General features: G+C 42.6%; 1 protein-coding gene across 1 annotated transcript in view; it reads right to left on the bottom strand.

Moving 5' to 3' along the window:
- Nucleotides 1–2,956: 2,956 nt before the first annotated feature.
- Nucleotides 2,957–23,998, bottom strand: part of LOC117349755 (vomeronasal type-2 receptor 26-like) — a 53,915-nt gene continuing 32,873 nt past the window's right edge. The window contains exons 3-7 of the mRNA XM_033923346.1: nt 23,141–23,432; nt 19,764–20,558; nt 14,809–15,036; nt 4,145–4,268; nt 2,957–3,885 (exon numbers count right to left, since the gene is read on the bottom strand). Of these exons, the coding sequence (XP_033779237.1) occupies nt 2,957–3,885; nt 4,145–4,268; nt 14,809–15,036; nt 19,764–20,558; nt 23,141–23,432 (2,368 nt within the window). The remainder of the gene's footprint in view (nt 3,886–4,144; nt 4,269–14,808; nt 15,037–19,763; nt 20,559–23,140; nt 23,433–23,998) is intronic.

Here is a 23,998-nt window from a genome sequence, read left to right on the forward strand (position 1 = left end):
TGGCCCTAGATGCTGAGAAGGCCTTTGATCGGATGGAATGGCATTTCCTTTTTCATACCTTGAGATGGTTTGGATTCTCTGACTCTTTCATTCAAATGGTCAGAGTTCTCTATTCTCATCCACAAACAAGAGTCATGATTAATGGTCATCTTTCACAACCATTTCATCCGACTAGAGGCACACGTCAGGGTTGCCCCCTCTCACCCTTACTCTTTAATCTCGCCCTTGAACCTCTCTTAACAGCTATCAGACAAGACACTAGAATTAAAGGATTTCATGCAGACTCCTTTTCAGTTAAACTTTCAGCTTATGCTGATGATGTTCTTTTATATATTGCTCCAGAATCTCTAACCTACGTCTTGGAACAAATCCAATTATATTCTGCAATTTCTGGTTACAAACTAAACATCACAAAATTGGAAATTATGCCCTTAAACTGTATTGACTCATAACCTGATGCTCTTTCCCATGGTTTTATATGGTCCCCCAATAAAATTAAATACCTTGGAATTTATTTTGGACCCTCTATTGAATCCACCTTACAACTTAATACCGAATTTCTCATATCTATCATTCAAACTTCACAAGGAGATGGTCTCCTCTCAATCTCTCTTGGTGGGGTTGACTCTCCACTATCTGCATGATGATTACTCCCCAAATAAATTACATCCTTAGTATGTTACCCATTCTTTTCCCTCATTCTGTATTTACTCATATTGAAAAAATCCTTGTTGACTTTTTATGGGAAAGAAAACAACCTAGAATTGCACTCAAAAAACTGAAATGTCCTCGAGACCAAGGAGGTGTTAGTTTCCCCAGTTTTCGAGATTATCACATTGCCTTCCTGATGTCACAAGGATCTCTATGGTTGAATCTTAATCCTTCTACTATACTTCCCACATGGTTACAATTAGAACACACTTTAATCGACTCGTTTTACCTACAATATGCTCCGACCATAACCCTTCCTTCCTATGCTAAAAAAACCCCAATCTTATTTAGCACCTGGCAAGCTAAATCCCATCTAGATGCTATCACTGACAAAAAAATGGGTGGACTCTATCTCAGCTCCAATATGGATCAATCCCAAAATAAAAATCAATAAGGAAATAGTTGCTTGGAAAGCTTGGCAACAGAAAGGCATTTGGAACATTGGCCATTTACTTATGGAAGATAAATGGATCTCCTTCTCTGACATCATGGCCAAATTCCAAATTCTCCCTTCACAGTACTTCAAATGGGTACAGTCGCACCATTGTCTCAAATCTAGTTTTTCTTCCCCCTCATCCCTACACAAATCTCCTGATCTACCTTCCATGACACTCTCGTTTTCCCTCTTTAAAGGTCAATCATCCAAAGGTATAATTCATACAATCCAAATGCTATAAAACCTTGTCAGACTCCATTACCAAATGGAACATGACTCTACAAATGTCCTTCACTGAAAAAACCTGGTTAGCTATATGGCCTCGACTCTTAAAATCTTTGCGATCAGCCTCACTATTGCAAGTGGCCCTATTCCTTTACCATAGGGCATTTTAGACTCCTAACAAGTTGGCAAAATGATCCAGGTCAAATGATGGTTGTTGGACATGTAAATCAGGGAAGGGGTAAAACACGGACCTGATGGACCTCGCAGATTTAACCGCACGTCCTTAAAAATCTGAGATCCGTGCCACTTGTAGTTAGTCTCTGGCTCTGACAGACCTCGATGACAATTTAGCGCTGACGGATCCGTCTCAGCTTAGGGAGGGAAAAGTATTAGGATCCGTCAGTGCTAAAATATCATAGAGGTCTCTCAGAGCTAGAGACTAGTGCTGGAGTGGCTCTAAAATGAATCCTTTAAACCGGTTTCCTGAAGCCCCAGTAAATTTAAAAATCTGAGGTTTGCAGCTCTGACAGACCTCTTGATCATTGTAAATCGGACTTTTGATGTTCTCTTCTTTCATATAATATTTCACCCACTGTTGTATTACACTCTGTTCTCCTTTTCATTTCTATGATATACATCTTTTGTCCCATAACTTATACTATTACTATTACTGTATTTGAAATCTTTACTACTATTGCATTGAATCTACATACTTTTATTCTTGTCCTGCAGTACTGACCGTATGCCCCTGATTTATCTATATTTTAAATTCACTTTACCGCAATTTAATATACTTGGCATGTGATGTTACTTGTTACCATATGCTTCCCCTTTGGAAGCATTACCACTGTTTGTAACGTTCTTTATATATGAAAAATCAATAAAATTATTGAACTAAAAAGATAGTTTTCTCCGAAGTAAAACTAGTTGGCTAAACCATGCAATAAACATCAATTTATCCAGACAGTGCGCACAGCTAGGGCTTAAAACAGACCCAGTGCAACATGAAGGTAGAGGCGAAGAAAGGCCCCCGAGAAGGATGGAGTCTTTGGTGAAGTGAGGGGGACGATTGGTCTCCCTTCCCCTCACTGTGCTGATGTGCCTTTATGGGGTGGGGCAAATCCCCTGAAGGACCTGACTGCATGCCACTGATGGGCAGGAAGTCTCAATTGTGACTTGGATATTTTGTTGGAAAATGCCCGTCCACATCTTTGTCAGAAATATTTTCCCAATTAAATGGTCCTTTATGTTCAGGTCAGGTCTCAGCAGAATAATAAACCACTTGGGAATGATTATACAGCCCAGAGGTGTTTTTCACCAAGCTTAGGTGCCCTTCAGGTGCATTAAAAAACTGGCACTATTTAGAGAATCTGAGCCAATATATCTGCATTACTGAATATTCTGTCTTCTTATCTACATTTTCTTCTTTCTTCTAACAGACAGATTTATCCATCATGGAAGAAATCATAAGGGCACACAGATTGGTAAACTCAACTACTTTCAACAACTCTGACATTGAATTCTCATCTGTGTAGAGGTGGCATGAACAAAAAGGTCAAACAAACCATTTTATCACCCTCGACATTAAAAGGAAGAGAAATCAGGTTTGTTAGAAAACTTTTTCCCAGTTAAATGATCCTTTGTGTTCAAGTCAGGCCTTAACACAATGATGTAGCACTTTGGTAAAAAAATACAACCCAGCAGTCCAGCACTAGAAGCCAGGATGGCAAATATCTCCACAGCCACCATGTATTTGCCTTTGGTGCTCAGGTAGGCCGGGATGAAGGACACCCAGACACTGCAGAACACCAGCATGCTGAAAGTAATAAGCTGTGCCTCATTAAAACTGTCAGGCAACTTCCTTGCTAGGAAAGCCACAATGAAACTTAGAAGAGCCAAAAAACCAACATACCCAATCACACTATAAAAAGCAATAGTGGACCCCTCGTTACACTGTAGAATCATCTTCCCTTTTTCAGACTGTATATCATAGTCTGGGAATGGAGGAGAGATAAGCAGCCATGCAGTGCATATAACAATTTCACCTGAGGAGCAGAGAAGGACTACATAGTTGGAGACTCTTGTCCCAACCCATTTGCTTAGCTTGCTGTTTGGCTTGGTAGCTTTGAAGGCAAGGAGAACTGTGATGGTCTTTGCCAGCACTGAAGAAATTGCAGTTCCAAAAATAATCCCAAAAGACACTTGTCGTAGCAGACAGTTCACTCTTCCAGTACGGCCAATAAATAGCAAGGGACATAGGAAAGATAGAATGAGAGAGGTGAGGAGGATGTAGCTGAGATCCCGGTTATTGGCCTTCACCACAGGAGTGTCTCGATATTTAATAAAGATTCCAAGTATTGTAGCTGTGATGATGGAGAAGAAAACAGCAATGGAAGCCACAGCTGCTCCCAAAAGATCATTATAGGACAGGAACTCTATGACTCTGGGGAGACACTGTTCCTTCTTCTCACTTGGCCATTGATCTTCAGGGCACTTCACACAGTTCTCCGCATCTATGGAAGATAGTACATATTAACTCTAATTGTTTAAACATTTTCATACCAATGATTCAGAAATTTTAGGAAAAGGGCAAGACCAGTTTAGATATACACTTTTATTTCTATATGAAAATTCTAGACAAATTCAAATGTCCTTTAGTCATAATCTGTACATCAGTCTTGCATAAGAAAATGTGTATCTTTGTTCATATGCTTTAATTTGATCAGTGAAGGTATCCAATATTCATGAAATGATATGATGCATTTTGTCTACCCAATGAGTTGGAGAATTCTCCTTCAGAGCAAGGGACACAGTCAAAACAGCAGACCTGCTTCTCAGGAGATAGAATTTTTCTGTATCCAGGAGCACAACTCTCAGAGCACACAGAATGGGGAATCTGAGGAAAAGAAGAATGAGAGAAATATAGTTGTACTACATTCAGCAGTTGACTCTGCCTATTGTTTCTGCTTCCAGATCTTTCACTGTGCTAAATAAAAAATCCTTAAATTTTCCCCGCTAAAATGAATATACACAAGCTACCACAGGGCCACTAATTTGCCTAATTTAGGGCCCCATTTACATAGTCACAGTTGTCAGTATTGGCACAGTAAATGCAACGCAGCCCATCGGAAATGAAAGGGCTGTGTCACATTTGCTGCACAGGAATCACTACTGTTGCTTTGTAAGTGGCCCTTAATGGCGTGTAATTGAAATACACATTGCACCTATTTTGTTTCAGCTTGGCACCCTGTGCATGCCCCACCCATCCGGTAACCAGGAAAACACAGAAGAGTCCCAAGAAAGCAACAGCAAAGGTTAACAAAAAACACAAAGCAAACCAGAGATTTTATTATTTCTTTGCTATATTATAGTTCTCCCCTCATCCACTTTGTTTAACTGTATGTCAAGTCTGCGTATCATGTTTGTCCTTGTCTATAAATTTTAGATTTTGTAACCCTTTTTTATTAATGTAAAACACATGGAGGGGCATAATAATAAAAAAAAAAAACGTCTAAGTCTCCTTTTGGCCTAAGGTCTTAAATGTTGAAAGTAGAAGCAGGGAAAATGTCCATTATCAAAAAAAAGTCCAAAAGGAGGTTTTTTTGGGAAAGGGTAAAACACGGACCTCATGGACCTGACGGATATCGCAGATCTAAACACGCACGTCCTTAAAAATCTGAGGTCCGTGCCACTTGTAGTTAGTTTCTGGCTCTGACAGACCTCGGTGACAATTTAGCTCTGACGGATCCATCTCAGCATAGGGAGGGAAAAGAATTAGGATCTGTCAGAGCTAAATTGTCATCGAGATCTGTCAGAGCCAGAGACTACCGTTATGGGGATGAGACAGTGGCAGGAATGAATCAGCCCAAACAGTTCTGCGGCTTTTAATTGAAATATCCTCAGACATTGTAGCAGGCACACCTATTTCTGGCGATCTGTCTTTCCATCACTGAATAACTTACACTGACTGATTACTTATTCTGGCAAGCCTCTGTTTCTTCGGGAAAGACATTTTAGCTCTGACGAATCCTAATACTTTTCCCTCCCTAAGCTGAGACAGATCTGTCAGAGCTAAATTGTCACCGAGGTCTGTCAGAGCCAGAAACTAACTACAAGTGGCACGGACCTCAGATTTTTAAGGACGTGCGGGTTTAGATCCGTGAGGTCTGTCAGGTCCAGGAGGTCCGCGTTTTACCCCTTCCCGTGTTTTTTTGATAATGGCCTGCCTCCACGTTCAGCTGTTAAAATGCCTAGACCACCACTACTTCTAAACTTACACCATATAATCAACCTACAAAAAGCCTAAGTCCCAAATGCCCAAAACAAGGGCTTTTAGGCGAAGGAGGAGCCAGTCCTTCGCCTAAAAGCTGGATTCTGTAACCGGTGTCTGTCAAAAACAACACCAGTTACAGAATTCCCCCCTACAATGATCCGGGCAGGAGGGAGCCCAAGCCCTCCTGGCCCGCAGCACCCTGAACCCCCAACTACGTTCGGGGCACGAGGGAGCCCCAAGCCCTCTTGCTCCACGATCCCCAACCCCCCGCTGAGTCCAAGGGGCCAGGAGGGAGCCCAAGCCCTCCTGGCCTGGCGATCTCCAACCCCCCTCCCCCCTGATCTGGCCAGGAGGGAGCCCAAGCCCTCCTGGCCCAGCGACACCCCCTAACCCCCACCCCCCACTAAATTATAGGCAGGAGGGATCCCAGCCAGGAGGGATCCCACGACAGCCCCCCTGAACCCCCATTCGCCCCCCGCCTACCCCACGACCCCCCCTCCCCATACCTTAAAAATTGTTGGTCGGATGAACGGGTGCCAAGCCCATCCATCCGACAGGCCAGCCATCTCTGGAATGGCTGGCCTTAGGGCCTGATTGGCCTAGGTGGCTCAAACCCCACCCACAGATGGGGCTTGAGGCACCTGGGCCAACCGGAATCGGCCCAGTTGTCTTAGGCCCCTCCTGTGGTACAGTGGTACTGCGGTACTGTGGTACAGCAGTTCTGTGGTATATAAACTGTTATTATTATTAAACTTGTAAACCTTATTGATAGAGAGTTGTTGACTAAACACAAATTGTGTTTGTGATTTATATTGTCCACTTAGAAACTGGATACTGACTAGATGAGCCTTTGGTATGGCCCAGTATGGAAATTCTTGGATATACTTCAAAATATCATACATCTTACACCACATAGTCCTTTGAAACTCAGCCACCCCTCTCACCCTACTATTCTTAACGGCCTGGTCCACGTCCAGGAGAATCAGTAACAGAATACAACTAAATCTGCCGTCCACAAAAAACCTCCATTACAGGCGAATGTTCCATTCAATGTTTACATTTCTGGGCATAAAAACTTGAAATGCCTTACCAGAAGCGATCCAAACAGAAACTGGTCACACCCTATTCCGGAAGAAGTTGAAAACCTTCCTCTTTGACAACTGAACTTACAAGCTACTCTCAGAAAAACTAACTATCTTATTTTTCGCGCCATAAGACGCACCGGAGACTACAAGGAAAAAATGGCCAAGGAAGAAAAAAACTTAAAGCCATTCTTTCAATATATTAAGAGAAAATGACCCACGAAGGATGCGGTGGGGCCGTTGGATGATCAAGGAATAAAGGGAGTGCTAAAGGAGGACAAAGCCATCGCCGACAAACTAAACACATTTTTGCATCTGTATTTACCGAACAGGATATACACAACATACTGGAAGACAACAGGCTATATGAAGGAAATGAAGACAGGAAACTGACTGGGTTGATGGTCAGTCTAGAAGAGGTATGCAGGCAGATTGATAGGCTTAAAAACAACAAATCCCCTGGGCCAGATGGCATTCATCCGTGGGTAATCAAGGAACTGAAAGGCGTTATAGCTGAATTGCTTCAACTAATAACCAATCTGTTGATCAAATCGGGAAGGATTCCGGAAGACTGGAAAGTGGCAAATGTTACGTCGATCTTCAAGAAAGGTTCAAGGGGAAATCCGGGAAACTACAGACCAGTGAGTCTGACCTTGGGAAAGATGGTAGAGGTGCTGATAAAGGACCGCATCATTGACCACCTTGATGGACACAATCTGATGAGGACCAGCCAACACGGCTTCAGCAAAAGGAAGATCTTGCTTGACGAACTTGCTGCACTTCTTGAGGGAGTAAACAGACAGATAGACAAGGGTGACCCGGTCGACATTGTATATCTGGAGTTTCAGAAGACATTTGACAGGGTCTCGCATGAATGACTGCTTTGAAAAATTGCAAGCCATGGAATCAAAGGTGAAATACTCATATGGATTAAAAACTGGTTGGTGGATAGGAAACAGAGAGTGGGGGTATATGGACAATACTCGGACTGGAAAAGCGTCACGAGTGGAGTGCCGCAGGGTTCGGTGTTTTGACCTGTGTTCTTCAACATATTTATAAACGACCTTGAAATTGGTACGACGAGTGAGGTGATTAAATTTGCAGACAATACAAAGATATTCAGAGTAGTGACGACACAGAAGGATTGCGAAAACCTGCAACGTGACATAAACATGCTCAAGAAATGGGCTGCGAAATGGAAAATGAGGTTTAACGTGGATAAGTGTAAGGCGATGCATGTTGGTAACAAAAATCTTATACACAAATACAGGATGTCTGGTGCAGTACTCAGAAAGAAACCCCAGGAAAGAGACTTGGGAGTACTGGTCGACAAGTCGATGAAGCCGTCCGCGCAATGCACGACAGCGGCGATAAGGGTGAACAGAATGCTATGAATGATTAAGAAGGGGATCACGAACAGATCAGAGAAAGTTATCATACTGCTGTACCGGGCCATGGTACGTTCCCACCTGGAATACTGTGTCCAGCACTGGTTGCCATTCTTGAAGAAGGACACTGTACTAGTCGAAAGGGTCCAGAGAAGAGCGACTAAAATGGTTAAGGGGCTGGAGGAGTTGTCATAAAGTGAGAGATTAGAGAAACTGGGCCTCTTCTCCCTTGAAAAGAGGAGACAGAGGGGACATGATCGAAACATTCAAGATAATGAAGGGAATAGACTTAGTAGATAAAGACAGGTTGTTCACCCTCTCCAAGGTAGGGAGAACGAGAGGGCACTCTCTAAAGTTAAAAGGGGATCGATTATGTACAAACATAAGGAAGTTCTTCTTCACCCAGACAGTGGTAGAAAACTGGAAGGCTCTTCTGGAGGCTGTTATAGGGGAAAACACCCTCCAGGGATTCAAGACAAAGTTAGACAAGTTCCTGCTAAACCAGAACATATGCAGGTAAGGCTAGACTCAGTTAGGGCACTGGTCTTTGACCTAAGGACCGCCACGGGAGCGGACTGCTGGGCACGATGGACCACTGGTCTGACCTAGCAATGGCAATTCTTATGTTCTTATAAGATTCACCCTAGATTTAGAGGAGGAAAACAAGAAAAAAAACATTCTGAACCAAATTGTGTACTAATATATGCCAGGCTCTGTACCCTGTCCACCCTCCCCTCCATGTCAGCTCTAGCAGTATACACATTTCAAATCTGACATATTGTAATCACAAAATAGAAAATAAAATCATTTGTTCTACCTTTTGATGTCTGGTCATTATTTATATCATGTTGTAGTCCCAGTGTCTTCTAATAACTCGCTTCCCAGGGTCTCCTTTCTTTATCCGTTCCCTCCCTCCATTCCAGCAGCTGAAGACAGGCATCTGCCTTCAGCGGTCTGAGACAGGAGGCAGGAGAGAGCCAGAGGCCAAAGAGGGGCCCAACAGCTGAAAACAACCATCCACGAAGAAGGCAGGCCACGAAGAAGGCAGGCCCTGATGTCAGCATCAATCTATGCATGACATTCAGACAGGCCCCGCTGTCACCAATCAACCGCACAACTATCTCCAGGCGCAGCCATCAGGTGCAGCACAACTGCAACAATGTGCAAAGGAGCTGCGTCAAAATCGGAGCCCTGCCATCACCTTAGCATGTTTCCTCTGCCGCAGCCCTCTGACGTACATGACCACGGCCGAGGGAACGCGCTGCAGCAGCAGCAGGGCTCCGATTTCGACGCAGCTCCTTTTAACATTGGCGGAGCTGCGCTGCACCTGATGGAGGGAGGAAAGGAATGGCGGGCTAGATCTCGGCGACAGCAGGAATTGTTTGGTGGGCCTGACATGTCTGATCTAAAGGTACTGGGGGGGGAGGGGTTGGTTATATTTGTTTTGTAAGACACACCCTTTTTTCCTTCCACTTTTATAGGGAAAAAAGTGAATATTATGAAGTGAAAAATACGGTAACTGCACCTCCACTTTGTAAGAAACTAAAACTCTTCCTTTTGACTACAGAACTTACATGCTTCTCTTCTCTTCTCTCCTCCCCCTCCTTTCTAATTCCCATTGACCTCCCTGCCCTCTTCTAACCCCTCCCTCTGTAAGTCGCCTAGAGCCTGTATAGGTATGAGCGACACACAAATGGAAGATTAAATTAGATTAGAAAGTCTTTCACAGCTCTCAAGAAGATACACTCTTTTATGCAGTTAGCAGAGACTACTACAAAACCTTGATGTTTATGTGAACTTTCCTAGCCTATATTGTAGTTCTTTACTCCATTTCCTCCCTTTATATGTAACACAGCAGTTATGTATGTTATATAATGCTAAAACTATAGCTATGTAACACCCTTGTTTCAGGAAAATCGTTGGCTTCCAATCACTGTTCCCTCTGAGAAGGAGTCGTTTACCTATACCTGCCAGTGGAGGGCACTGTTTCACTATTATATTTTCAATTGTGAAAGACAGGCATGCTCTGCAGGACTCCAGGGAACCTGCCTGTTTCTAATGATGGAAGACACAATATTGAAGCATCACCACCCCCTGCTGCATTGGCGGCAATATAGTTGGAGGAATGCCGCTCAGCTTCCAATATCCAGTCATATCATAATACATTAATATAGGCACCATTGGGTACATTTAGGAATACTTCTGTTCTGTGTTCACGGAAGAAAATCCTGGAGAAGGACCAAGATTGTTTAGCAAAGTAATGCAAGAAAATGGAGTAGATTCTGCGCTGTTCATGGAGGAAAGTGTTTATGAACAACTTGAAAAACTGAAGGTGGACAAAGTGATGGGACCGGACGGGATCCATCCCAGGATACTGAGGGAGCTCAGAGAGGTTCTGGCGGGTCCTATTAAAGATTGGTTCAACAAATCTCTGGAGACGGGAGTGGTTCCTGGGGACTGAAGAGCGGATGTGGTCCCTATTCACTAAAGTGGTCACAGAGATGAAGCGGGAAACTATAGGCCGGTAAGCCTCACTTCGGTTGTTGGAAAAATAATGGAAGAGGCAACATGGTTTTACAAAAAGTAAATTGTGCCAAACAAACCTGATTGAATTTTTTGATTGGATGACCAGAGAACTGGATTGAGGACATATGCTAGATGTAATTTACTTAGATTTCAGCAAAGCCTTTGATACGGTTCCTCATAGGAAGCTCTTGAGCAAACTTGAATGGCTGAAGTTAGGACCCAAAGTGGTGAACTGGGTTAGAAACTGGTTGACGGACAGACGCCAGAGGGTGGTAGTTAATAGAAGTCGCTCGGAGGAAGGAAAGGTGAGTAGTGGAGTCCCTCAGGGTTTGGTGCTGAGGCTGATCCTGTTCAATATGTTTGTTGAAGGTTAGAAGGAAAAGTTTGCCTTTTTGCAGATGATACCAAGATTTGTTACAGAGTAGACACTGAAGAGGGAGTGGAAAATATGAAAAAGGATCTGCAAAAGTTAGAGGAATGGTGTAATATCTGGCAACTAAAATTCAATGCAAAGAAATGTAGTGATGCATTTGGGGATTAATAATCAGAAGGAACTGTATATGCTGGGAGGTGAGAGACTGATATGCACTAACGGGGAGAGGGACCTTGGGGTGATAGTGTCCGAAGATCTAAAGGCAAAAATACTGTGTGACAAGGAGGTGGCTGCTGACAGAAGGATGCTGGACTGTATAAAGAGAGGCAAAGCCAGTGGAAGGAAGAAGGTGTTGATGCCCCTGTACAGGTCATTGGTGAGGCCCCACTTGGCATATTCAGCTTTGGAGACCGTATCTGGTGAAGGACATGAGAAGACTTGAAGCGGTCTACAGGAGGGCGACGAAAATGATAAGAGGTTTGTGCCAGAAGACGTATGAGGAGAGACTGGAAGCCATGAATATGTATACCCTAGAGCAGGGGTAGGCAATTCCAGTCCTCGAGAGCCAGAGCCAGGTCAGGTTTTCAGGATATCCACAATAAATATGCATGAGATAGATTTGCATCTCAAGGAGGCAGTGCATGCAAATCCATCTAATACATCTAATACATCTAATACATACTATAGGTTTTCACGTATTTGCATACGCTGACGATATTCAACTTCTGCATCCTTTGGATCCTAGTAACCCTTTGGATATCACAACTATTAATAATAAACTTGAACAAATCCATAATTGGTTAGACACAAATATGTTAGCTCTTAATATTGAAAAAACAAAAACGGTGCTTTTTCCATGGAAAGAAAATCCTAAACTTATTACCCCTATTAATATAAAAAATATTCCTTTGCAGTTAGTTGATTCAATTAAAATTCTAGGAGTCATATTTGACAGTAAATTAACTTTTCATGAACACATAGGTAGTATCGTAAAATCATCATTCTATAGACTCCGTCAAATTCGCTCTCTTTCACAATATCTTTGTTCCAAATCTCTAAATATCTTGATCCACTCTTTAGTAATCTCTAGAATAGATTATTGCAATGCCCTTTATAAAGGAATTGCACAGAATGAAATAAGACGACTTCAAATAATACAAAATACTTCAATTAAATTACTAACAAGGACAAAAAAATTTGATCACGTAACACCACTGCTCAAGAAAGCTCATTGGCTTCCAGTATCCCATAGAATAACATATAAACTAAGCCTACTCACTTTTAAAGCGATGCTTTTTAAAACACCTGCATTTATTTTTAATACACTAATTCCTTACTCTACAAATAGAACATTACGATCCAACGAACAGCATTTATTAACAATTCCATCCCTCAAAATTATTAATACTAGAAGACAATATATATTCTCTATTACTGCTCCACAAATTTGGAACTCTTTGCCAATATACTTAAGGAAAGAACATGATATTGAGAAATTTAAGATTAATTTAAAAACATTCTTATTTAAAGATGCTTTTGACTAACAAGTTTTTCCCTAGAATTTCAATAATGCTGTTTTTGACAATTCTTTGAACTCCCATCCTTTTGTTTTTCCCTACCTTCTTTTCTATAATAAATTGTATTTCATTTCCCCTTTTTCCCTTCATTCATGTTTGTTAAATTGCATTTTAATTTTTTTTTTTTTTTATTTAATTTTATTTAATGATTATATATTAATTATTGTTTTATTGTTAATTTTAAAAATGCAATTTTATTTTAAAGTTGTAATTTAAATATTTACTTTTATGTATGTACATCGCTTTGAAGCAAGATTAAGCGATTAATCAAAATTTTAATAAACTTGAACTTGAAACTTGATTGTGGGTATCCTGAAAACCTGACCTGGCTCTGGCTCTCGAGGACTGGAATTGCCTACCCCTGCTCTAGGGTATACATATTCATGGCTTCCAGTCTCTCCTCATACGTCTTCTGGTCTGACCTGGTTCCGGCTCTCGAGAACCAGAATTGCCTACCCCTGCCCTAGAGGAAAGGAGGAACAGGGGAGATATGATTCAGATCAGGGGTCTCCAAAGTCCCTCCTCGAGGGCCGAATCCAGTCAGATTTTTGAGATTTCTCCAATGAATATGCATGAAAGCAGTGCAGGCAAATAGATCTCATGCATATTCATTGGGGAAATCCTGAAAACCTGACTGGATTCGGCCCTCGAGGAGGGACTTTGAAGACCCCTGATTCAGATGTTCAGATACTTGAAAGGTATTAACATAGAACAAAATCTTTTCCAGAGAAAGGAAAATGGTAAAATCAGAGGACATAATTTGAGGTTGAGGGGTGGTAGATTCAAGAGCAATGTAATGAAATTCTAGTTTACGGAGAAGGTGGTGGATGCCTAGAATGCGCTCCTGAGCCAGGTGGTGGAGATGAAAATGGTGACAGAGTTCAAAGAAGCGTCGGATGAACACAGAGGATCTAGAATCAGAAAATAATAGTAAATATTGAAGAACTAAGGCCAGTACTGGGCAGATGTACACGGTCTGTGTCTATATATGGCCTTTTGGTTGAGAATGGGCTGGGGAGGGCTTCAATGGCTGGGAGGGTGTAGATGGGCTGGAATGAGATTTGACGGAGACTTCGGCAGTTGGAACCCAAGCACAGAACCAGGTAGAGCTTTGGATTCTTGCCCAGAAATAGCTAAGAAGAAAAAATTTAAATCGAATCGGGTTGGGCAGACTGGATGGACCATTCGAGTCTTTATCTGCCGTCATCTACTATATTACTATGTATTTATCCCTTCATTTCTGTAAGCACTTCCCATAGAAATCTGACAAGAAAGCTCATAGAAGAAAATAAAGTAGATGCTATGCTATGCCTTTTAATAAACATGTGACCTTTCTTAATACTTTGACAAGACTCTTAACAACTTAGACCCAGATTCTTTAAGCAGTGTCAATTTTATAGGTGTCCAAACTCAGTAAAAAGGTCTGTTGAAACAACGTTTTAAGCCGAGTTTCATGGTGCCCCCAAAAATCGGCATCAGAATCGCACCTCCATCTGCCTAACATCGCTGTAGGCATGGCTAATCTGGGAGGGGTGTTAGTCGGCCTAAAGCACGATTCACTTCAACGGTAAGCACTGGAAATTTAGGGCAGGAAAACCCTGGTTTACATTTCTGGCACCTACTTTTGCCAGAGGCTCAATTCTGTACCTGGCAGCCGATGACGATGGCACCGGTTACAGAATCCAGGCCTCAGTGAATTTAAAGTTTATGGTCTTTTTTTATGTCTGTCAGTCGTATGTTGTTCCTCAGATTGAACTGTTTTAAAATACATCTCCCTCTCCATCTGGTGCCCATTTTATGTTGTTGTTTTAAATATTAAACATGCATATCTAGAAATATCTCCAATTCTTACCCAATGTTTTATAAACCATTTTGATATAAATGCTATATTCATCCAGAATAATAAATAAATAGAATTACATGAACTCTGCCCTCAAACATGTCTACACTCAAGTTTTAAAAACATTTGCACTGTCTTATCACCATATAAAATTTACTGCAGGGTGATTTTATAAAATCAAAGAAGCTTTTAAATATGTTCAACTGTGTTAATGCATGAAAAATCCTTTGTTTCTGGAAGGACACATATATTGACCACTTTCTCCAGCTAGTCAAGCTTCACATCCTGTTTTCTCTTTCTTCTCCACTTCCTGATTGTGTTTATAGGATGCAGTATACAGTATATCCCATTCAAAATAATAATAATAATAATCATGCCTGGTTAAAATAAGGATTCCACAAGATGGCACTTTGGTTGACAATGAGCTGCTGGCCCTCTGGGGCTGACTGATTGAAGCTCCCAACTTTAATGCTACCTAAGGAGCCATCAGGGAGCAGGATCCAGTTTGCAATGTCAAAGTAAGCTGGCACATTGCCTTTGTCATCAAAGAAAACCTCGCGTCCGTCACGGGTTTTGAAGCGAACCTGCTTAATGTAATGGTTGAGCTACAAAGGGAAATGGTTAGAAAATTATATTTAAGCAAAAGGTTGAAACAAAATTGGCATTTTTTAATATTCACTAAAATCAAATCAACCCGCCCCCCTTTTTTTAGTAAATGCTCCGACGCTCATAGCGTCAGAGCAGTATCAGAATACAGTGTTTCCCCGGTCGTTCGCGGTCAGTGGTATTTTCCGACCACGAACCGCCGACAAGGAGAGGGCAGCGGGAGTGGCAGGAGAGAGCAGCCGGAGTGCCAGCGAGTGCAGAAAATCACTCGCTGTATGCTCCGACCGCCTCTTCCTACCCTAAGTCGGGCCTTATCCAATCAGGAGCTGCTTTGACATGTAGCTCCTGATTGGTAAGGCCCGACTTAGTGCAGGAAGAGGCAGTTAGAGCATCCAGCGAGTGATTTCCTGCACTCGCTGGCGCTTCGGCTGCTCTCTCCTCCCTCTCTCGCTGCCCTCCCAAGTCTCCCCCATGAAAAACCGTATTCATGGTTTTTCAAGATCTGCGGGGGGTTCCTGAAATGGAACCCCCGCGAATATTGGGGGAGTACTGTATTTCGCATTTACTAAGCCTTTTACCGCAGCTTAGTAAAAGGGGGCCTAAGTCATTCACGGAAATGCTTACTGTACTGAATATAGCTCATATCTTGTATCATCATAAACATACATAATTTAAAAACCCACTAACCCCCCCCCCCTAATAACTACAACAATCCATTGATCAAACATCAGACATCAGTTGAAATTATCACAGGTCATATCTTCACTCTACTTTCATCCTTAATTCATTCAGAAACCCCTACATGAGCCAACAGAAAGAAGTGTAGCCAGTGGCATAGCAAGGAAGAGTGGCGACCGGGGTGGTAATGCCCCTCTCCGCCCTCTTCTCTGCTCATCCACTTTTTCTTGACCCCACCCCGCTGCGCGCCCCGTTCCCTTCCCCATACTTCTTTAAATTTCTCAGCATGAGCAACATCACGAATTTGCTGCCCAAGTCATGTCATCTCTCTCTCCTGAGGCATGGGACCCAGGAGTGAGGTCAGAGAGAGCCGACGCAGACGCAGGCAGCAAGCTCGCAATACTGCTTGTGCCAGGAAAATGAAAGAGGTACGAGGGAAGGAAAGGGGTGCACACATGCGGCTGGAGGGGGCGAAGAGGAGGACAAGTGCCGGCGCCTCCACCGAGACTGCACCCAGAGGGTTACTAGTAGAGAATGACACGGTGACAAAATTCATCACTGTTCCCGTCCCCGCGGATAAGCGCGGGAAATAATCCCATGTCATTTTCTAGTGTCTATTTCAATCTCAATCCTTCTACACCAGCATTCTTCAAAGCAAAGCTTGCGGGTCAGTGGTTGTGGCCATGAAGATGGTTTCCCGCGGTTATCCGCGGGGACGGGGACGATGATGAATTTTGTCACCGTGTCATTCTCTAGTTACTAGGCCACTGAGTGTAGCTATTCAGCTGTTTCTTGAAGGATGCAGTGTCTTTTACCTGCTTTAGCCAGAGTGGCAGTTGATTACATTCTCATAGGCCAGCTCCAGGGAGCAGAATATCAAATAAAAATAACTGTAATCATAAACAACCTCTTTTGGTGCAGTCTGAATAATTTACTATACTTTCTAGAAATAAACTTTTAGGGCTCCTGTTACTAAGGTGCGCTAGCGTTTTTAGTGCCCGCAGCAGTAGCTTAGTAAAAGGAGCCCTTACTTACTAATCTTTGTTTTTTTCAGTCTAAAGATGCTTCGAAGAGTACGTCATCTTTTTTTTCAGCAACATTTTGCAGTTCTGGTTCAGGCTATTAGTCTATCTCAGTTGGACTGCGGCAACTCGCTTTATGTTTCTTTAAGTAAATGCAATTTGATTACAGAACTCTGGAACAACCTCACATCCCCGCTCAGAAATTCAAACTCCCTCCAATCCTTCCGCAAACACCTGAAAACTTGGCTCTTTTCAAAAATCTAACATCTCCCGCTCTCTGGTACCATGTCCCTCTCTATCTTCCTAGTTCCTTTCCTATAACCCTTCATTGTAGTTCTTTTCTACCCTAACTCTGTAAACCGTGCCGAGCTCTACGCTTGCGGAGATGGCGCGGTATACAAACCTAAGGTTTAGTTTAGAAAGACAGAGTAATAGTCACAATGTAGGGTCATTGAGTACTTGTAAGTAGAATATAGGGATGATCATGTTACACATTTATTGAGATCCCTTCACTGGCTTCCTGTCTATTGGAGGATCCAATTTAAGTGTGCAATTTAAGTGGTATTTTTCTCCATTGGTCTCTGTTTTGTTTAATGCACCAGAAATCTCTAACTCTAGGAGCTCTCAGAAATTTAGGGCAACTTTTACAAAGGCGCACTAGTGCCTTAACGCACATAATAGCGCGTGCTAAATTGCCGCTACCGCCTCCTTTTGAACAGGCGGTAGATTTTTGGCTAGCGCGCTAATCCAGTACGCGCGCTAAAACACTTAGCGCACCTTCGTAAAAGGAGCCCTTAAACTTGGCTTTCTTACTGTTAGGAGAATAAAAACTAAGGCCAATTTCTGTCGATCATTCTCTTTCCTATTCGTAAAAGTTTGGAATGACCTTCTCTCTATAGTTAGAGTTCTCGCTCATTTACCCATTTTTCATAAATCATTGAAGCCATATTTATTTCACAGATTTACTAATGGCTCTCCTTTCTCAAATAATCAACCATAACAGTTAAAATTTTGGCATAAAAGATACAGTTTCTGCTCTAATCTCTTGTATATTTCATTAATCTTTTAACTTTGAGCCCTCTTGTTGGGATGAATCGGTATATAAAATCAAAGATTAGATTAGATTAAAGTAGTCAAGGCCATAAATAACCTTAGGCGCTGTTAGGCTTGATTCTCAGTAAAAGTTATGCACTAGAAGTGTAAGCCTTTAAAAGTCTGTCCTATATTAACGGCATCTAAATTTGATATGAGCATCAATACTGATAACGGCACCAATGCATGATATTTTGTCACAAAAGACTTTAAAATAGGATGTCCGGTCTCAGCAGCTGCCTAAGTGGCTTTTGAGAATCACATACAGGCATTCCATACAGAATTGTTGTCTGTCCTAATGAACAGACACCTATTCCTGCCGAACCACCCCGATTCTCTAACTAGGCATTATTTAGAGAATCGCATTGCCGCTGAGCAGATTGCGGAAAGGAAATCTCCCTGCCATGATCAGTTGAGCGGCAGTGGCAAGGAACCCCCCGAATCCCACCATAAGTCAGCCACCTACCCTGAACTCCCCCCCTTACATACACACACACTCTGTCTACGGCAGGAGGGATACTCACTCTCCCTTGCAGGAACCCCCAAAACAACCCACGGCAGGAGGGATGCCCAAGTCCTCCTACCGCAAACTGTGAAACACAAGGCCAGTGCTATTTTTTTAAGGCGCCAGCCAATGTAGGTGCCATTTACAGAATCCGGTCCCTACTGTCTTATTCACTATATTTTGCCACAAAAAACTTGAAGGGCCTGATTCTGTATAGGATGCCTGGTCTCAGCAGCCACGTAAGTGGCTTTTCAGAATCGCACACGGGCGCCCTATACAGCAGTGGTCTCCAACCCTGTCCTGGAGGACCACCATGTTAGCCCTAATGAATATGCATGGGGCAGATGTGCATGCCTGTCATTTCCATTAAATGCAAATCTCTATCATGCATATTCATTAGGGCTAGCCTGAAAACCCGATTGGCCTGGTGGTCCTCCAGGACAGGGTTGGGGACCACTACTATACAGAATTGAATCTGTCCTAACAGACAGACACCTAACCCCACCTAACTACCCAATTCTCTATCTGGCATCCATGTCACAGGTGTCATTTAGAGAATCACATTGCGGCTGAGTTGATTGCAGAAAGAAAATATCCCTGCTGTGATCTGCTGAGTGGCAGTGGCAGGAAGCCCCCGAACCTCACCGTAAATCGGTTGGTAGTAGGGATGCCTACTCCCTCCCACCGCCACCCGTGAAATCCCCCACATACACTATCTGTGGTAGGAGGGATGCCCACTCCCTCCTGCCAGCACCTCCCAACATCCCCGACAGGAGGGATGCCCACTCCCTCCTGACAGCATACCACAAACATATAACCCCCCACCCCCTGAAACCCTGACCCCCCCAAAGCCCAATTGAACCCACATACCTTTATCTGCAAGGCCGACTGGATGGTTGCCTACTTCCTCTGGCCAGCAGGCCCACCTCTTCAGAATGGTTGGCCTTCCCCTTCCTAGTGCATCCTGGGATGCACCGGGGAGGGGCCTAAGGCCCTGTTTGGCTCAAGTGCCTAAAACCCCACCCATAGGAAGGGCTTCAGGCACCTGGGCCAACTGGATTCTTAGGTCTCCTTCCCAGTGCATTCTGGGATGCACTGGGAGTGGCCTAAGACTCTGATTGGCTTTATCCCTAAGGCCACTCCCACTTCCAGGTGACACCATACCTATACCCAGCCTTGGGCAAGCCTAAGCATTCCTGGGCACTTCTCTGCACCCATGACAGATGGCTACAGTGTAGGCGGCCTGCCTCGGATTGTTTTATTTTAGATAATGTGTGTTCCAATTGGCTGCTTAGACAGCAGCAGGACGTCTATCGCTACCTACAATAGGGATGCCATTTATAGAATTTGGCCCGAAATGTCTTAGTGAAGCAGAACTAAGGGATATTACAGTACAGGAAATACTAGTCAATCAGACATGATCCTTTACCTGCCATGGCTGGAATTCCACTTTTAGATCCCCTCCGGATTGGATCTTAGCTGTGTACATGTTGTGCAAAGCATGAGCCAGGACATAGACCGAAGTGTACAGACTATAAGTGAACTGAAAATTATCTACATCAAACTGTGAATGTGAGAGGTTCGACAGCATCTCCTTTCCTGTGCATTCCTCACAACTGATGAATGCGTTCTTCCAGAGAGACTCCAGGAAGGAAGGTTCTGGGAAAGTGGATGGATGGATACTGTAAAGGAAATCCTTGAATCCTGGGATCTCTCCCTTAGAAATGCTGAATGCCAGAGAACCATTGAATATGAAACAATACGAAACCGCATCTGGAGTATTTAGGTTGAGAAGGGAAGAGATAGCAGCAGAGATGATCCACACTTTGTTGACGATTTTACGCCAGTCATCAAATATGCTGAATTCTAATGCCAAGTAACTGGCAGTGCTGTAGAGAATAACCACATTGGCCAATGAGTTGTTGACCATTTTAATAATCTGTCTATGTCTGGTGTGCTGTTGCTCTGGAACATAAAAAATGCGGGGTATCACTTCCATAAAAGCTACACAGCTGCCACTCCTGATTATTTCCCTCTTTAGTTCTTCACAGTTTCTCTGATCACCTTCGTCATTCGAAGTGAGAATCCCCACCCAGTTCCATCTGAAGAAGTTCAGGAGCTGAATCAAACCCTGATACTGAGAACGATCATTTGGGACAGTGCGATAAAAGGATGGGAATTCAATTCGGTTATTAAAGAGTAGATCCATTGCTCCGTAACTGATCTGTGATTAAAATACAATATGTAAAAAAAAGGAGCTGCCGCTCTTTCATTGATTTTGCTCTTGTCTCTGACACTTTGTCTGTTGCAGCATGATTTTCAACTGGAACCGAGCAGTCATGTTAATGAAATAGTCTCACATCTAAGATCAAGGGCATAAATGTGGAAGGCAAGACTTGTTTTACGTCAGCTTCTGAAATATCCCTGGGAAGCTGACAAGCAGAAAAATAAAAAATAAAAATGATAGTGCATAAAATTTATAAACGTGTGATATCAAGAACTATTATCGCAAGCTGCCGTGAGAGGTCACAGCAATGATTTTGATGTGCTGCCCCAAGAGGCAGGAGTGAGGGGAGCTGTGTCCCTGCTGGACCTCCAAAGTAGAGGTCTGCACGGGAACGGGAATTGCGGGAATCCCACCTAACCCATGGGACTCCCACGGGGACCCCCCTCAGGCCCACGGGACTCCGACGGGGACCCCCTCTAGCAAACGAGACTCCCACGGGGATGGAAGGCTTTAGAAGCAGGGTTTGTCCATATAATATAATGGACACATCAGCCTTAGTAAAAGAGGGGGTTTATAAGTTAATTAACTGAACAGAAAACAAAAAAAGGGTTCCACCAAAGAGATTCCACAAGGAAAACAGCAGCACAAACACAAAAGAAACTGTGGAATTGATGATCTTGTCAGAAGTAATTGCTGCTTTTATGGGGACGGGCGGGGATAGAGGTAATTCCTTGCGGGGATGGGTGAGGATGAAGATCCTGACAGGGACGGATGGGGACGAAGAAGATCCTAGCGGGGACAGATGGGGACGGAGAGGATCCTGGTGGGGATGGGCAGGATGGGTGGGATTTCTATCCCCGCACAACTCTCTACTCCAAAGAGATAGGTAGGCCCAAGGGGCCTACCTGGACATTGGCAGGTGGGGAGGGGGGCTTTCTGGGTGGGTTGTTGTCACAGGCTGGGGGAGGGGAGGAGGAGCCAAGGAGGGGTGATTGGGGGTAGGAGTAGGGTGTTTTATTTTGGGGTTATGCAGATGCCGGCCCGATATTCAATTCTCGTAGAACGAGTGGGTAAAAAGATGATCAAATAAATTAATACCTAATGGTGTTTCTGAGTATCTCCTTATAATCACAAATGTTTTCTTTTTTTACAGGTAGTTTCTAACTTCACCCCAAAAAATATTTATTTAAATTTCTCCATAAACACCTTTAACACTACAAATTCACATACTACTCCCAACAAACATATTTCTTTTAATAGGGTGTGAGCATATCATAATATCATAGGAAGTCAGATCATAGGACCTCTTATGGTCTAGATATCATTTCAAGTCTTAATCATATATGCTCACTCCCCCTTCCAATCCATTCTAAAGTACTCATGAATAAAGCCTAAACCCTAGTCCCTACCATTAACAGCTCTGTTGCACAAAAAAACCTCTCCAACAAACGAATTACATTACCAATCCCTGATAGTTAATACCATTACAGTATTAACAAGTCTACTCATAGGAACAGATATACCATAACAGAACTGAACATTCCCAAAAAAAGGGCAACACTTATCTTAAGTGGATCAAACCACAGTCAGCGCTAATGTATATTACACACTCCCGACACCCTCTTGTGCATGGGCATTTCAATCCACAACAGATCTTTTCCGGGCGATTTTAAACTTTCACATTTCTCTTTCTGTTTTCTTCTAACCTCAGCTGGAAGGGCACTTAACACGTTCAAGGGTCCTTGGCTTGGAAGGGGGAGTGAACATATATGATTAAGAAATAAGGTTGCAGGGTGTAGACTTGAAATGATATCTAGATGTGACTTCCTATGATAATATGCTCACACCCTAATATAAGATGTGAATTTGTAGTGTTAAAGGTGTTTGTGGAGAAATTGAAATAAATTTTTGGTGAAGTTAGAATCTATCAGTAAAAACTAAAATTTTTTAGTGATTATAAGGAGATACTCAGAAACACCATTAGGTAATAATTTATTTGATCGTCTTTTTATCCACTCATTCTATGAAGATTTAATTATGGGTAGGATGTTATTTTGAGGCCTTTGTCTTTTGGGCCTGATATTCAATGACAGCACTCACATAGTTAAGCTGTCTGATTTAGGACAGTTTTTGAGCTGACCTAAATTAGGCCGGTCAGAAATGTGGGTGCTGGCACTGGCATGCTCCTACCCAGTGCTACCTCTGACTTACCTACTTTATAATTGTGAGGTCTGAGGGGATATTCAGTGGTACTCTCCACTTAGGTTCTGCTAAAAATCCCCACTTAGGCAGTGAGAAGCGATTTAAGCGGGCAGGTGAGCTTTCTGCCCACTTAAACTGCTTTGAAAATCACCCCCATGGTCTTTTATCTGCTGTCTTGATCTATGTGTCATCCCAGGAATGTTCTCCTCAAAATGTGTCTTACAAGAGTTCTGTGGAGATTTAAAATGGTTCTGTTCCAAAGTGGTAAATCAGTGCGGCAAATCCAATCTCAGCAAACCAATAAACCCCCAAATTACCAGAACAGGGAAAAGACAGCAAACTCTAGAGGAATAAATGGAGAGACATTCTTCCTGTACCTGAGGGTATCTATACAGCCCTGTGAGTTTTGATATTGCATATGTTGTCGCTGAAGAGAGGCTTCCAATCACACCAGCCAACTGACCCTGCTGATAACAGCTGTATCCAGGAATGGGGTCCTTTTCCCCTGATAAGGTGATCAAGGCTCCACACAGTGAAATAATTGCCTCAGTACATGAGTCAGCTATATGGAAGCCCAGCGTGATGTTAGGCAATATCTCAGGATTTTGGTTGATCTCCTCAATAGCATAATAAAAAGCCAAAAAATGCCGATAGTATTGAAGATTTAATCTGTAAGCAAAGTTATGGTATATTTAATATATATTCAGGTGTTTGATAATTTTGTGATTCAAGTATGTACAGTATTTAAATTGAGAGAAAAACAGATTCACCATTATCCTTAGCTCTGGCTCTATTTTTTATTTTATTTTTAATTTATAAGCATTTCAAACAAATGAAACAAGTAAATAACACTTGTTTAGAAAATTTAGTAAGGAGAAAGAAAAAAACGTAAGAAGTTAAAATGTAGTGGAAACAGGAAATCATTTCTGCAAAAGCTATTTAATCTCCTCCCACCAGTTCAAGTCCATTATAAGGAAATCCAAAAACCTTTAGGAAAGGCAAAATTAGATGTTAAAAGATTTTAAAAAGAGGAAACAAGCGGCATGCAATTGCATGGAAGGAGTAACTAAATTACTTCTCAAATGTCCCTCAATCCGTCCTTGAGGAGGCTCCAGCAAATTCTTTAAACAGCTAGAAAAAATGTCAAATGCGTCGGATCCAAAATTACATACTTAATAGGCTGAAGGACTCTGTGTCTTAACAACAAAAATCACCTACGTTGTTTTTGTAGCTCA

The sequence above is a fragment of the Geotrypetes seraphini genome, chromosome 16 (genome assembly GCF_902459505.1).
Source record: "Geotrypetes seraphini chromosome 16, aGeoSer1.1, whole genome shotgun sequence".
Classification (NCBI taxonomy): domain Eukaryota; kingdom Metazoa; phylum Chordata; class Amphibia; order Gymnophiona; family Dermophiidae; genus Geotrypetes; species Geotrypetes seraphini.